This window comes from Protopterus annectens, chromosome 11.part0 (assembly GCF_019279795.1).
Source record: "Protopterus annectens isolate FY-2018-M chromosome 11.part0, PAN1.0, whole genome shotgun sequence".
Lineage (NCBI taxonomy): Eukaryota > Metazoa > Chordata > Ceratodontiformes > Protopteridae > Protopterus > Protopterus annectens.
This window is the reverse complement of record NC_056745.1, coordinates 555998238-556011440: the sequence shown is the minus strand read 5'-3', so window position 1 is coordinate 556011440 and position 13203 is coordinate 555998238. Positions and strand designations below refer to the sequence as shown.

At 40.6% G+C, this 13203-nt stretch overlaps 1 protein-coding gene across 1 annotated transcript in view; it reads right to left on the bottom strand.

The window, feature by feature from the left end:
• The window catches only part of PTPRQ (protein tyrosine phosphatase receptor type Q), a 4272575-nt gene that overhangs the window by 3209831 nt on the left and 1049541 nt on the right, over positions 1-13203 (bottom strand). Inside the window, exon 9 of the mRNA XM_044087226.1 lies at positions 1604-1776. Coding sequence (XP_043943161.1) covers positions 1604-1776 — 173 coding nt within the window. The remainder of the gene's footprint in view (positions 1-1603; positions 1777-13203) is intronic.

Sequence of the window (13203 nt, the reverse complement as noted above, 5' to 3'; positions counted from 1 at the left end):
GAGGTTCTCATTTATAGATTATGTTTGAGTGGGAGTTACCAACAATTCAAAAAATAGATGTGAGAAAAACAATTACAGTAGTCCATGAAAAGAAAACAAAAGTAGCATTGATCATTGAAATTGCTACACCCAGTGACTACAATGTCTTACATACAGAGAGACACAAAGTCATAAAGTTTCAGGATTTACAGGCAGAAACATGGGCTATGTGAAAGAAGGCTACCCAGACAGTTCCAATAGTAGTAGTAGGAGCAATGGGTCATATAAAAGAAGAATTTATAATTATATTTAGATATGTTACTGATTCATTTAACTCCATATGAATTGCAGAAGGAGTCAGTTCTGGGCATATTGTGGGTGCTGGGAAGAGCACTTCTGGCTAACATCAAAGATTGAAACGACACTAATTTTGTGAACTTTAATCATACTTTGATTGAGGAATGGAATCTATTCCCATCATGGTATGAGAAACCCAAAAGACTTCAAAACATCTAGTTGATTATCGGTGCACTCCAACAAAATATGTAGATTTATAACCCTGGTCTCCTGTTTTGGCATCATTGCTCTGTTTCAAAGGCGGCTTATCCATACTGTAAAAATCTTAACTGATGTTCAGCTTATTACTCTAAAAGCTTTTATAGAAACAATCCTTTATTTTCCTGTCAGGAGGGCTCACGCAAAGACACTCTAACTGCAACCTCTGTTCACTCTCCAAATATCAAAATTAATTTGCTGCAGTGAGCATGCCTTCTCAATACTAGGCTTGCAAGTTATGGGAAACTTTTGATCCTTTTCTGGAACCCTTATATTTTTACAAAGACTTCTGAAAAGTATTCAAAGTCCACCTAATTGAAAAAGTCTTGTGTAAATGTTTCATTAGTATAGCAATTAAATTTTACTAGCCCTTATATTTGACAACCATCCATAAAAAGTCTTTATTCATCAGCTGACTGCTGTTTGAGAAATGTAACAATCCCAATATGTAGTTACTGGATATATCAATTCCAATAACACCCTCCCACCCGCCCTTTTTATTTGACTTTTTGGTAACCACTGTAATATAAACAGATGATCCGCTGTGGCGACCCCTAATGGGAACAGCAGAAAGAAGATGATGATGATGATGGTAACCATTGTAATATCCTAAATGATACTTGCCTGCTAACAATAAAGTTAGTTCTTTATAAGGATGTAAACAATATAATGATTTTTTTCTTTGCATCTTACATTTCAATGTACAGATCTGTATCACTTGTTTGCTCATCAGATTTACCAACTCTTCCATTTGAATTCTAAGTATTTGTTTCCAGGCTGAGCATGAAATGAGGTAATTTGGATCAAATAAACAAACACAGATAAATAATAGTTAAAAAGAAAATAGGAGCTGTATTTTAGAGTCAAATTTAATTTGTTTTCTGTAGTCAGCTAATTATTCAGTAGCTTTATCATGTTAATATCTGTCCTTAATTATGTGAAAATCATGTTTCAAACAAGATCTAGTAGAAATAGTAAAGAAAAGAGGGTGCTGTTAACTTCTACAAATGTTAAGTACATACATACATAAAGAGGTGGATGATAGAAAGGACAAAAACAATCTAAGTACCTTTATCTTTCCTGTGAGAATTATGTTTTGCACAATGTTGCCACTTTTCTTTAGAAAGACTTGAAGCTTGTATTGTGTGAGGAGTCCATTTGGTTGTTTGGGTTTACTCCATTGTAGTGTCAGAGATGTGGCACTTATTTCTGTCACTTGCAGGTCAACAACTGCACTTGGAACTTCAAAAAAAGAGAAAAAAATACAGGTCAAACTCTCTATCATATTACCAAGCCACTTGTTCAACAAGAAAAAAAATAGCACATACACAAAGCCAAAAAGAAAGAGATTATTCCCCTTTATCATATTTATTTTATTTATTTTACATTTGTTGACCGGGCTAGTCTAGCTGGATACATGTCCTTTTTCAGTAGAGGCCCGGGGAGAAAAGCTCCAACAAAATGACAAGACATTTTTACATTTCAACTCACAATAGTAAGGATTAACATAGGATAAAAAAACAATACAAAAGGCTATACATGCTGAATATAGGACATACACATAGTCTAAAGCAAGATTTTACTTGATAGCATAATGAAGACAAGAGTTAAAGGTAGTGAACTCTGAGAAGGGGTGGAGTCAAAGGTGGAGAGGCGTCGATAAGTTAGCCTGGTTCGGAACAGGGGCATAACCAGTGTGATTTGAGATATTCTTTGAGATTATTTTTTAATTGATTAAGTGAGGTCAAATTTCTTAGGTGGATTGGAAGGGAATTCCAGGGTTTGCCAATGGAGTTAGCGTAGAGAGCATCACCACTCATATTCTTTGATTTAATGGTGAGTATTTGAACACTACTTGAGGATCGAAGGCAGTTAAGGTTGGTATAGGGGGTCAATATACTATTCAGTGATGGGGTTCTATCTGGATGGTTGATTATTTTGAAAGCTTCAGTTAGTTGATTGAGTTAGAGAAGATTGGGCAATTCCAACCAGCCTATTTTCTTAAGGTTAAGGCAGTGGTGGGTTCGATAAGGTGCTCCAGTTACAAATCTGGCAATATGATTATAGGCAACAGTAAGCATATTGAGTTCTCGCTTTCTAAGAAAAGAGAGTACTGGGGAGGCATACAAGAGAGTGGAGAGGAGGTGGGTGCGAGCAATAGTAAGTTTGGTAGTGGGGGTTAGAAAGTTCTTTATTCTGTACAAGGACCCGAGTTTCTTGTTAACGGTTTTAATAGTTTGGGTAATGTGAACGTCAAATTTGAGCTTATGGCCAATGGTGATGCCTAGTAGTTTGGTACTAGAGACAGGGTCAATGATGGTGCCATTGATGGATGCAACATGGAAGGAGATGTTGATTGGAATAGGAAGTTCTTTCACGGGGGGTGTGGATACAGAGGGGAAAAATAAAAGCAGTTTGGTTATAGATGGATTGAGTAAGAGCTTCAGCTGGGAGAACCATTTTTCAACTATTGTAAAACAATGCTGAGTGGTTGTTTGTAGTTTTGAGAGAGAGGCGTCCGAGCAGATCAGAGTGGAGTCATCTGCATATTGAATGCAGGTGGTTTTAGGGATGACAGAGTGGAGGTCATTTATGAATATGGAAAAGAGAAGGGGACCAAGTATCAAGCCCTGATGAACACCAATGGTGTTTGGGAGCATGTCAGATAGCCTGTTTTGCCATTGGACAGCTTGTTGCCTACCTGAGAGATAATCCTTGAACCAGCTTAGGGCTTAGTTGTCAAGATCTAGGTTGTCCAGGGTGGAGAGTAGAAGCTGGTGATTAACCATATCGAAGGCTTTCGATAGATCAAGAAAGAGGGTGGAGGAAATAAGTTTGTTATTGCGGTTCTTATTGATAGAGTCGATGAAGGAGAGTAGGGCAGTGGTTGTACTGTGGTAAGGGCGAAAGCCATGCTGGGAGTTAGATAAGAGATTATTGTAGGTTAGGTGGTGAAGGAGTTGTTTATGAACACATCTTTCCATAATTTTCGCTAGAGGGGATAATATTGCTATTGGTCTATAGTTGGAGGTTTCCGTGGAGGTACCTCCTTTGTGAAGAGGTATAATGTATGAAACCTTCCAAATAGTGGGAATGGTAGCTTCAGTTATAGTCCTATTGATCAGGATAGATATGGGATAGGCGATTGCATCTGATGCGATTTGTAGGTATTCCGCTGGGAGGTGATCCGTTGCTAGGGTAGTTGGTTTAAGTCTTCTTAGGAGGGTAGAAATATAGGTGGTAGAAACTGGTTCAAGGCTAAAGGTGGGGGGGACAGGGGTATTCGTATGAGTGGAGGGAGTGGAGGAGGTAGTTAGCTGACTAGCTAGGGACTGGATGGTATCTGTAAAAAAAGAGTTAAAGGTGTTGGCTATGTCTTCTGGGTCTATCCCTATTAGTTTATCAGGGGTAGGGGTGGTAGATTTACCTGGGTGGAGAAGGTTGTTAAAACCTGCCCAGAACTTCTTTGGGTTATTCTGGTGCTTATTCTGAAGGTGGCAGAAGTACTGTTTTTTGTCCTGAATAATGGCAGATTTGGTGGTGTTTCTGAGCTGTTGAAATTTGATGCGGTCTAGGGGGGTTTTGGTGGCTCTCCATTTATTCCAGGCCTGGTCGCGGAGTTTGATTTGGTTTTGGTTTGACTAGTTAGCCAGGGAGCTATCCGTTCCTTGGATCTAATTTGTCGTTTTGGAGCATGAGAGTCAAGTATGTTAAGGAACATGTCATTAAAGTGGGAAACACTCTCCTGGAGGGGTAGGTTTTTTAGAATAGACCAGTTATAGGACTTGAGTTCTGCACGGAATAGTTGTGGGTCAAAATTCTTTTTGTTTCTGACTATTCTGTATAAGGTGGGGTTGGTGGTTGGGCATTTATGTTTGATGATATAGGTAATAAGGTGGTCACTAAGGTCGTTTGGGAGGGTCCCAGTGGTGTAATTTTGTGATTCCTTATTGGTAAGAATCCAATCAAAGATGCTCTCTTTTTGTTGGGTATTGCCAATTCTAGTTGGGGACAGAAGATTTTGGGAGAATCCATGTAAGTTAATAGGATGTGGAGTTATGTGGGTGGCGCAGTCAGACCAATCTATATTGACGTCACCAAGGACTATGGTTTCTTGAGGGTAATTGGTGGATAACCAGCAGAGGGTTTGCTCCAGGTTTTCCGTGTTCTTCTCTGGTGGGATATAGATTCCTATTAGATTAATGCATTTCTGGGGATTTAGGCATATCTTAAGGGCAATGAGTTCTATATTGGATACTTTGGGAGGTTGAAGTGGATTCCTTATAACATTTAAGGTATTCCTGAACATAACAGCTATACCCCCGCCCTTTTTATTTATCCGATCAGTCCTGAGAATGTTGTACCCGGGTGAAAGAATCTCTTCATCCTTAGTGGAAGGTTTTAGCTATGTTTCAGATAGACACAGGATGTCGGGAGTATGAGTGGCTAACAAGGCATGTAGGTTATGAACCTTGTTGTTAATACTTCTGATATTAAGATGAAGTATAAGTAAGGAATCTGAAGAATTTCGGGCTATTTTAGGGGGGTTCGGGTCTAAGACTGTGGGTGGACCTGGGTTGGGGTGAATATCACCATCTATGATAAGGGATTTTTTCAGGTGATCTATAAATCATAGTAGTTTGCTTAGGGTTTTAAGATTAGCATTAGGTTTCGTTATCTTCGGATAACGGAGGATGAGAGGCACTATTTTGGAGGATAATGTTTTGTCAGGATAGGGGAGAAATGAGGTAAGATTAGAGGAAAGATTTGGCTGGGTGCTAGTGTGTCCCTTGGGGAAAGGGATGCCTAGCCGAGTTTGGTTTTCATAGGTTGTTAAGAAATGAGCAATAAGAAGGAGTATAAATGTAAGAGGGGTAATAGTATTTGAAATTTTGCCCATGGTGCATGAAGGAGAAGAGGCAAGAGGGGGGAGGGATTATAAATTTAATGTAGTATTGAAGGAAGGCCCAGAAAGAGGGAGGAGTATTAAAAAGTATGGGGGGGGGGCGGACCTGAAATTGAAATTAAGTCAATATTACCACATCAGAAATGAGTATATGCATGCACATTCACCACAGTAAAGCAGCGTCCTGTCTTTGGGGATCTAGCAGGAAACCTCATACTGCTGGGGAACATGGACCCTTTAACCTCATACTACTGGGGAACATTGACCTTTAACCTCATACTGCTGGGGAACATGGACCCTTTAACTTCATATTGCTGGGGAACATGGACCCTTTAACCTCATACTGCTGGGGAACATGGACCCTTTAACCTCATACTGCTGGGGAACATGGACCCTTTAACCCCATACTGCTGGGGAACATGGACCCTTTAACCTCATACTGCTGGGGAACATGGACCCTTTAACCTCATACTGCTGGGGAACATGGACCTTTAACCTCATACTGCTGGGGAACATGGACCCTTTAACCTCATACTGCTGGGGAACATGGACCCTTTAACCTCATACTGCTGGGGAACATGGACCTTTAACCTCATACTGCTGGGGAACATGGACCCTTTAACCTCATACTGCTGGGGAACATGGACCCTTTAACCTTATACTGCTGGGGAACATGGACCCTTTAATCTCATACTACTGGGGAACATGGACCTTTAACCTCATACTGCTGGGGAACATGGACCTTTAACCTCATACTGCTGGGGAACATGGACCTTTAACCTCATACTGCTGGGGAACATGGACCCTTTAACCTCATACTGCTGGGGAACATGGACCCTTTAACCTTATACTGCTGGGGAACATGGAGCCTTTAACCTCATACTGCTGGGGAACATGGACCTTTAACCTCATACTGCTGGGGAACATGAACCCTTTAACCTCATACTGCTGGGGAACATGGACCCTTTAACCTCATACTGCTGGGGAACATGGACCCTTTAACCTCATACTGCTGGACCCTTGTTTGTATTTTATTTATTTTTTACATTTACTTTTTTTTGCTTGTTAACTTGGTGAGTTAGCATGCCCATTTTGGGACTTCTTCAGTCACAGACCAGGCTACAAAGGCAGGGATAAAAAGTAATTCCTAAGGACAATTGTGTGTGGGAAATAAACTAGCATATTTTTTCTGTGAGGAAATGAGAATACTGTTTGAAAGCCCAACCCAACACAGTGAGAAGGTATAAGCTCCACAATCTCAAGAGTGTCCATCGTTAAGAAATAAACCCTTGGGCTGTAAGGTAAAAATGTTAACTACTCTGCTGTTTTACTTAGTACAGTATCTATTTCTTCTTGTACAGTTAAACAAAAAATATAGGAACATACCAGGCCAGCGATTACCAGCATGATAAGATACCTTGCCATATACACCTTTATGAAGTTCTTGCTACCCTTTCAAGCACTTAATAGTGCTCACCTCCCAAACTGAGTAGGGTAGTACATAGTTTGTGTCTACCCACCCAGTCATCAAGATGATCCTTAAAGATAGCCAAAGTAGTTTGACCTGCAGTGATAACTTACCTTATAGGCTAGGAATATTTTCGGTTAGGTACTTATCTCTCCAGTGAATCTTGCTTATTTGGTGGTATAGATTTAAGTTCTTAGTGTCATACTTTGTATCTAATGACATAATGACCTCAGCAATTATACTGCTTGTTCTCCATGTCCATTCTCTTCGCTTACTAACTTACTGTTACACTCTGTTGCCCACTATAAAGTTTTATGCCACAGATTTCATACTTGAAATTTGAGCAGTGTTCCTCCTTCTAATGTCAGACTTCCTGCAGATACTGCATTTCCTCACATTCTCATCTGTCCATCAGTTTCAACTGTTCAGAAATTCATAGAATGCCCAAATTTTTGCCTCATATTTTTGATCTGTTCTTCAAATTTTATATTACTAACAAAGCAATGAAGATTGAAGCTTCTAAATAATGTCAGACTTTAAAGTTTCAGACTTTGCATCCTTCAGAAGACGCATGCTAATGTAAAAGCTATTATTGTACTAACTTTCTAAGTTTATAAGAACAATAATTAAAATGAGGCTCTGATTTTGGTCCCTTGTAACACTTATTATTGACTTTATCCAACATTCTTATACTAAGAGGTTGTGAGGTATGCAGTCAGTTTTGCAGTTCTGTCTTTTGAGTGTGCTTGTTAAACTTCCCTCACAGTAAACAAAGTTTCCCCTTTACAGGTAACTTGATGTTCAGCTTCCATGAACTGCCTGTACCGTTGTTACTAAAGTGAGATTTGTGATTAATTGTAATTTATGAGACAGCTGTTTTATTGAACATGCCCACTAGGGTGTAGCTACCAATGTCATCCTTTCATTTACAACGCAACACAACACAACACCATCTTAGGCTCAAGCTGGGCTTATCATGCACTATAATACTCATTCCGATGTCATTTGTCAGGGATCAACTTAAATATTGCTATTTTAAACATTAACTGGTAATTTACTCCAATGTGCCACTACCTTCTCTGAAAACCATTTGGTCTGTTGTTTCTCCTAAATGTTCTTTATAAAGTTGGGCATTCCACAGAAATGGGTCCTGCATAGCTTAATAGCATTGTTTAAGTCTGGTAAATCTGCTAACCCCGTTATAAATCCAAGAACCCAGTGTACACCAAGAGTAAGTTACATGAAGAACAAGTACATAAACCACAGCAGAGATGTGCAGAGATAGCTGTCCCCAGCATAAACATAGTTAAAACTTACACTTAAAAGTAACAGTAATAAATAACCCAAAACTTCGGATGTTAATTCCTCTTCTCTAAAAGTGCTGAAGAAATGCTTGAGGAAACTTAGTCACTAGAATAATTCTGCTTTTATTTACGATAAGATAAGCCCTTTCATCCACCAAATGGTCTTCATCAGACTCTCTTTTCAAAAACAGCTTTACCTGTGGAAAACTAAATATAAACATAATAAAAACAAAGGATCATAAATCATGACTGACAAACTTATGCTAAACTCATGATAGGTTGGCCTACCGCTATAAGCAAATCTGATGCAAACCCAGCCCTTTTGTTTTCAAAAAAAGGAAGGAAAATTAAATCTTACTAAGAAGGGATGCTCAAAAAGGACAGAATGGAAAGGCTTGGTACCTTTAAATATGGACCTTCTTTCTGTACTTTTTCTGAGTATATGAGCTGCAGGAAGTTTTTCATATGCCTAGCACAGGTAAAAACTCTAACAACAAAGTAGCTGGGAACTGCAACCGATCCTTTGCTTGGACAAAAGCACTTATCATAAATAAAAGCAGAGTTGTTCCAGTGATCAAGTCTCATTGAGTTTTTCTTCAGTACTTTTAGAGAAGAGGAACTGCACTCTGCACTAGATATGCACTTTTTCCTATTTAGCTAGAAATGTACCTACTGTCTCAATGATGTACTTGTAGCCTCTGTAGGATCCTGTCCATATGTGATTCTGCTGTACTTATCAGCCAGTTTAATCAGAAAATCTGTTCATTGCTAAAGTCAGCATACTGTCAAACCCATGGCTTATGAAAGGTCAACCAGTGGCAGTCTAACATAGGTTCATAGGTGTGTGCTAGGCTAATGGCCCTGGGGCCTTTACAAGCCTAGCCAATAGTAGTGCCCTGGCAATGTGCCGCCCGTCGTTAGTTCCCAATGCCTTTATCAAGTAGAGCCACTGTAGTGATCCCTGGGGTGAACTTTCTATTTCCCATCCACTCAGCAAGATTTCTCTTGAAGAAGGCTAGTGAGGTGCTCTGCTTGACATGTATGGGAAGTCTATTCCAGAGCATCGTCAGTCTCTGGGTTATGAACCTGTCCCTCCAGCATGTTCTGTTGATAGTGGTAATGAGGTTGAGATCTTTGAAGCATGTGGTGCAGAGGGATTGGGATTTCTTTAGATGTAGCATTTGTAACAAAGCTGGCTCCGACATGGCTTTGTAAGTCAAGCAGAGATCGCCTCTTAGTAGACGATATGAGACAGAGAATAGCTGGAGTTTTTTGAGTCTGCCCATGTAGGACATGTGTTTTAAGGTCTAGGATCCTCTTTGTGAGGTACTTTTGTGGCCTCTCAAGATGCTGCAGGTGTCTAGTGAGGTACATGCCAAATGGGGCATTATACTCTATGATTGGTCTAATGAGGGAAAAGTAGAGAGAAATGATGACCTCTTTCTTCCTGGATGCGAAACCGTTGGTAATGGGATGTACTTTCTGACCACAGTGGCAATGTGGTGGTCAAAAGGAGAGGTTGCTGCCAACCTTTGTCCCCAGATCTCTTATAATGCCTTCAGTGTTCAGTGGGCTCCCATTGATGTGGTAATTAGTGGGAACTGAGTTTTTCCCAAAGGGGATGATGACACAATTTTTGGTATTAAGCTTAAGGCCATGGTTTTGACACCAGTCATTAGTCTCAGTGAGGCCTTTCTGTAGGATGTCTGCATCACTTGGGGAGTTAATAATGGCTCCCAGCTTGCAGTTGTCTGTGAATTTGGTCAGCCAGAGTCCCTCCATGTTGGCCTGGACATCTGAGAAGTAGATGCTAAACAATAGGGGACCCAGGACCAATCCCTGTGGGACTCCACTCGTGACCGGTCGGCGATCTGTGAGCCAATTTGCAACCCACCTAACGATATAGGGGTTGATGCTTAGTTTGGTGAGTTTATCAATAATTCCTGAGTGAGGAATGGTATCAAAGGCCTTGACCAGATCAAGGTAGGCTGTATGAACTGCCTTACCTTCATCCACCGCTCTGGTGACTGACTCAAAGAAGTCAACCAGGTTGAGCAGGCATGAGCTACCTTTCACAAAACCAAATTGAGTGGGATTTAGAATTTGGAGATTCCCTATATCCTTGTTAATTAGGTCCATGATGATGTGTGCCATAGCCTTACATATCAGACTCTTCAGGCTAATGGGGTGATAATTTCCAGGATCTGTAGTCACTCCTCTTTTATGGAGAGGGATGACTGTAGAAGTGCACCATTTGGTAGGGGCAAAGCCTGAGGTGAGGCTGTGAGTGAACAGAGCACACAGATGTGGTGCAGTTCATTTTGTAATTCATGTAGAACACAGCCAGGGATATTGTCGGGTCCCATGGAAGCTGTATTCTTGGGCTTAGACAATGCAGCTTTAACCTGTGCTGCAGTAAATCAGGTTGCCTGGTATTTTTCTGGTATTGAGATTGATCCTTAGGGTAAGAGAGAGTGGTAAAGTTGGCACTGAATCTGTCGGTCAGTATGTTGGCAATATCTGTTGGTTCAGTATAGGAGGTACCATTGTGTAGTAACTCAGAGCAAATCTGGGTATTGTCATGGAGATTCTTGATATAACTAAAAATGGCTTTGTGGCTGTTGTTAGTGTCTGCCGTAATTCTGCCTTCATAGCTGGCTTTGGAGGTTTTGATGAGGGATCTCAACTTTTTGTTGAGGCTAATCAGGGAATTTTTCCAGTCTTGGGACTTTACCTTTTTCTGCAAAAGTTTCTTCCTTCTGTTGTAGAGTTGATTAATGGCAGATAGTAATCAACAGTGGACTACTGTAGGAGACTACTGGGTATGGGCATCAAGTGCAGGCATCAAGACAAACCAGTTCACTGTCCAGGTGTTTTGGGGGTGGCCATAATACAGGTAGGATACAAAACCTGTCTATGCTTATACAAATTTGTATGATATTTCCTACGGAGATACATGAAGCCATAAAAGTACTGTCATACAGACATCTCATAGATTCTGTGAGGGTGGATATATGTCAGGTACTGATGTGATCCTCCTCAAATACTTTTTTCTTGTCCTTCCACAGAAACAAGTCCAAGCAGAGCAAGCACTTGAGATTCAGGCAATCTTGATGGGTTTTATCTATTCTGGGTACTGTCCTTTGGTATTCTCACAGATGACATTTTATCAGGTTCTTCCAGTGTGGATATATTGCTGCCTGATGTCGAAGATGAATCAGGCCCTGTTGATGATGGTATGTAACGTGTGGCATGGCCAGTCGTCAAGGTGTCAATGCTAGACATGGCAATGTGGCATCAATGTCCCCACGTTAGTCATTCAAAATGGCATCTGCACCTGTGGAACACACGTTAGAAACACAGAAGAACAAACAAGGACAGGAATTTGCAGACAGAACCAGAGGCATAGCTATTATGGGGCAAAGGGGGCTGCCACCCCAGGTATAAAGTGTCAGGGGGATGTGAATTGCAGATACCAAATGCGTGTAGTGCAGACCAGCATTCATCTCTCTGAATGCTGCATCTGTGCTTTGAGTTTCAGCATGTTTTCAGCGGTATTCAGGCTGCAATAAGCCCTTTATTACATTTGTAGCAAGTGGTTTTCTATAGTATATGTGAGGGGAAAGTAGATTTTTTGGCTGATCTGAGGAGGGGAGGTTTAATGTACTTATATTTTTGCTCCTCAACTTAAAGTTAATGGGGTGCCAGAGCAGGGGACAGGATTGGGTATACAACAGATTAGCTACCTACTCTGCTGGACAGAGATGCACAGGAAAGGAAGTCTCTCTCTGCAGTGTGGTTCTCCTTGGTTGTATGCTATACGTTTAGCCCTCCCTTGACTTATCCAATGACCATGACCCAGCTATGTGCAAGGCCATCATGCAGAAACAAGTTAATAATGTAGTTCTTGCTGAGATTGCAGGTGTTTTACAAAGTGTATTTCATGACCATGAAGAGTGCATGGGCCACATGTGTGACATCGTGGATATGTGGTATAGGGGTTTTCCATGAAGCTGATGTCCCTATGCACAGAGGCATCACTGCAGGATCACTACTAGTAGTCAGTCTACCTCCACCTCTGATGGTGAGGGATGCTGTGAAAGGGGAGGCCATTTTTTTATTTTATTTATTTTACATTTGTTGACCGGGCTAGTCTAGCTGGAGTAATATCCATTTTCAGTAGAGGCCCGGGGAGAAAAGCTCCACACAAATACATACAAAGAAATATTGAAAACATAATTTGTAAAAAAAACATAAATGTAAAAAATATGGTTAAACAATAGCATAAAAATTACAAAATTTAGAATAAAATAAAGGAACACAAATATACCTAGAGATTTTATAAGAAAGTGAATCAAGGATAAGAGGATAAAAGAGAGATATGCAATAATTAAGAACAGGTTAGAGTAAAAGGGACAAAGGAAATAAAGAAGATTAAGGATATATAGTCATAAAAGCCATAGTCAGGAACATGTAGCTGCTGTACTTCCACTCTGCCATCCAATTCGGAAGGAAGTGAAATATGACATAGATGTTGATGAGGTAGGGGTGCTCATGCTGAATTGATTCGTAGCAGGAGCCACTGCTCAACCTGATCTGGATAGTGCTTATGACCTCCTAGGAGAGGTCATTCCTATGGACAGGTGCAAGTACAGTTTGAGTAGATATCTCCTCAGGGTGTTGTTGACCTCTCCGTATGATCTTACTATTGAGATGCAAAGTCTACAGAGGTTATGTCCCAGTACACACACATACTCAGCCATTCAAAAATCCTGACTACACACACACACACACACACACACACATACACACACAAACACACGCACACACACACACACACACACACACACACACACACACACACACATACACACATATACACGTACACATATAGCAAGAATGACTGTACCTCTTCACTGCTCAATGTATACCACTCTCTCCACCTAGCTTCACAGGTCTGACATATACAGTACCAAGTTACACTCACACAA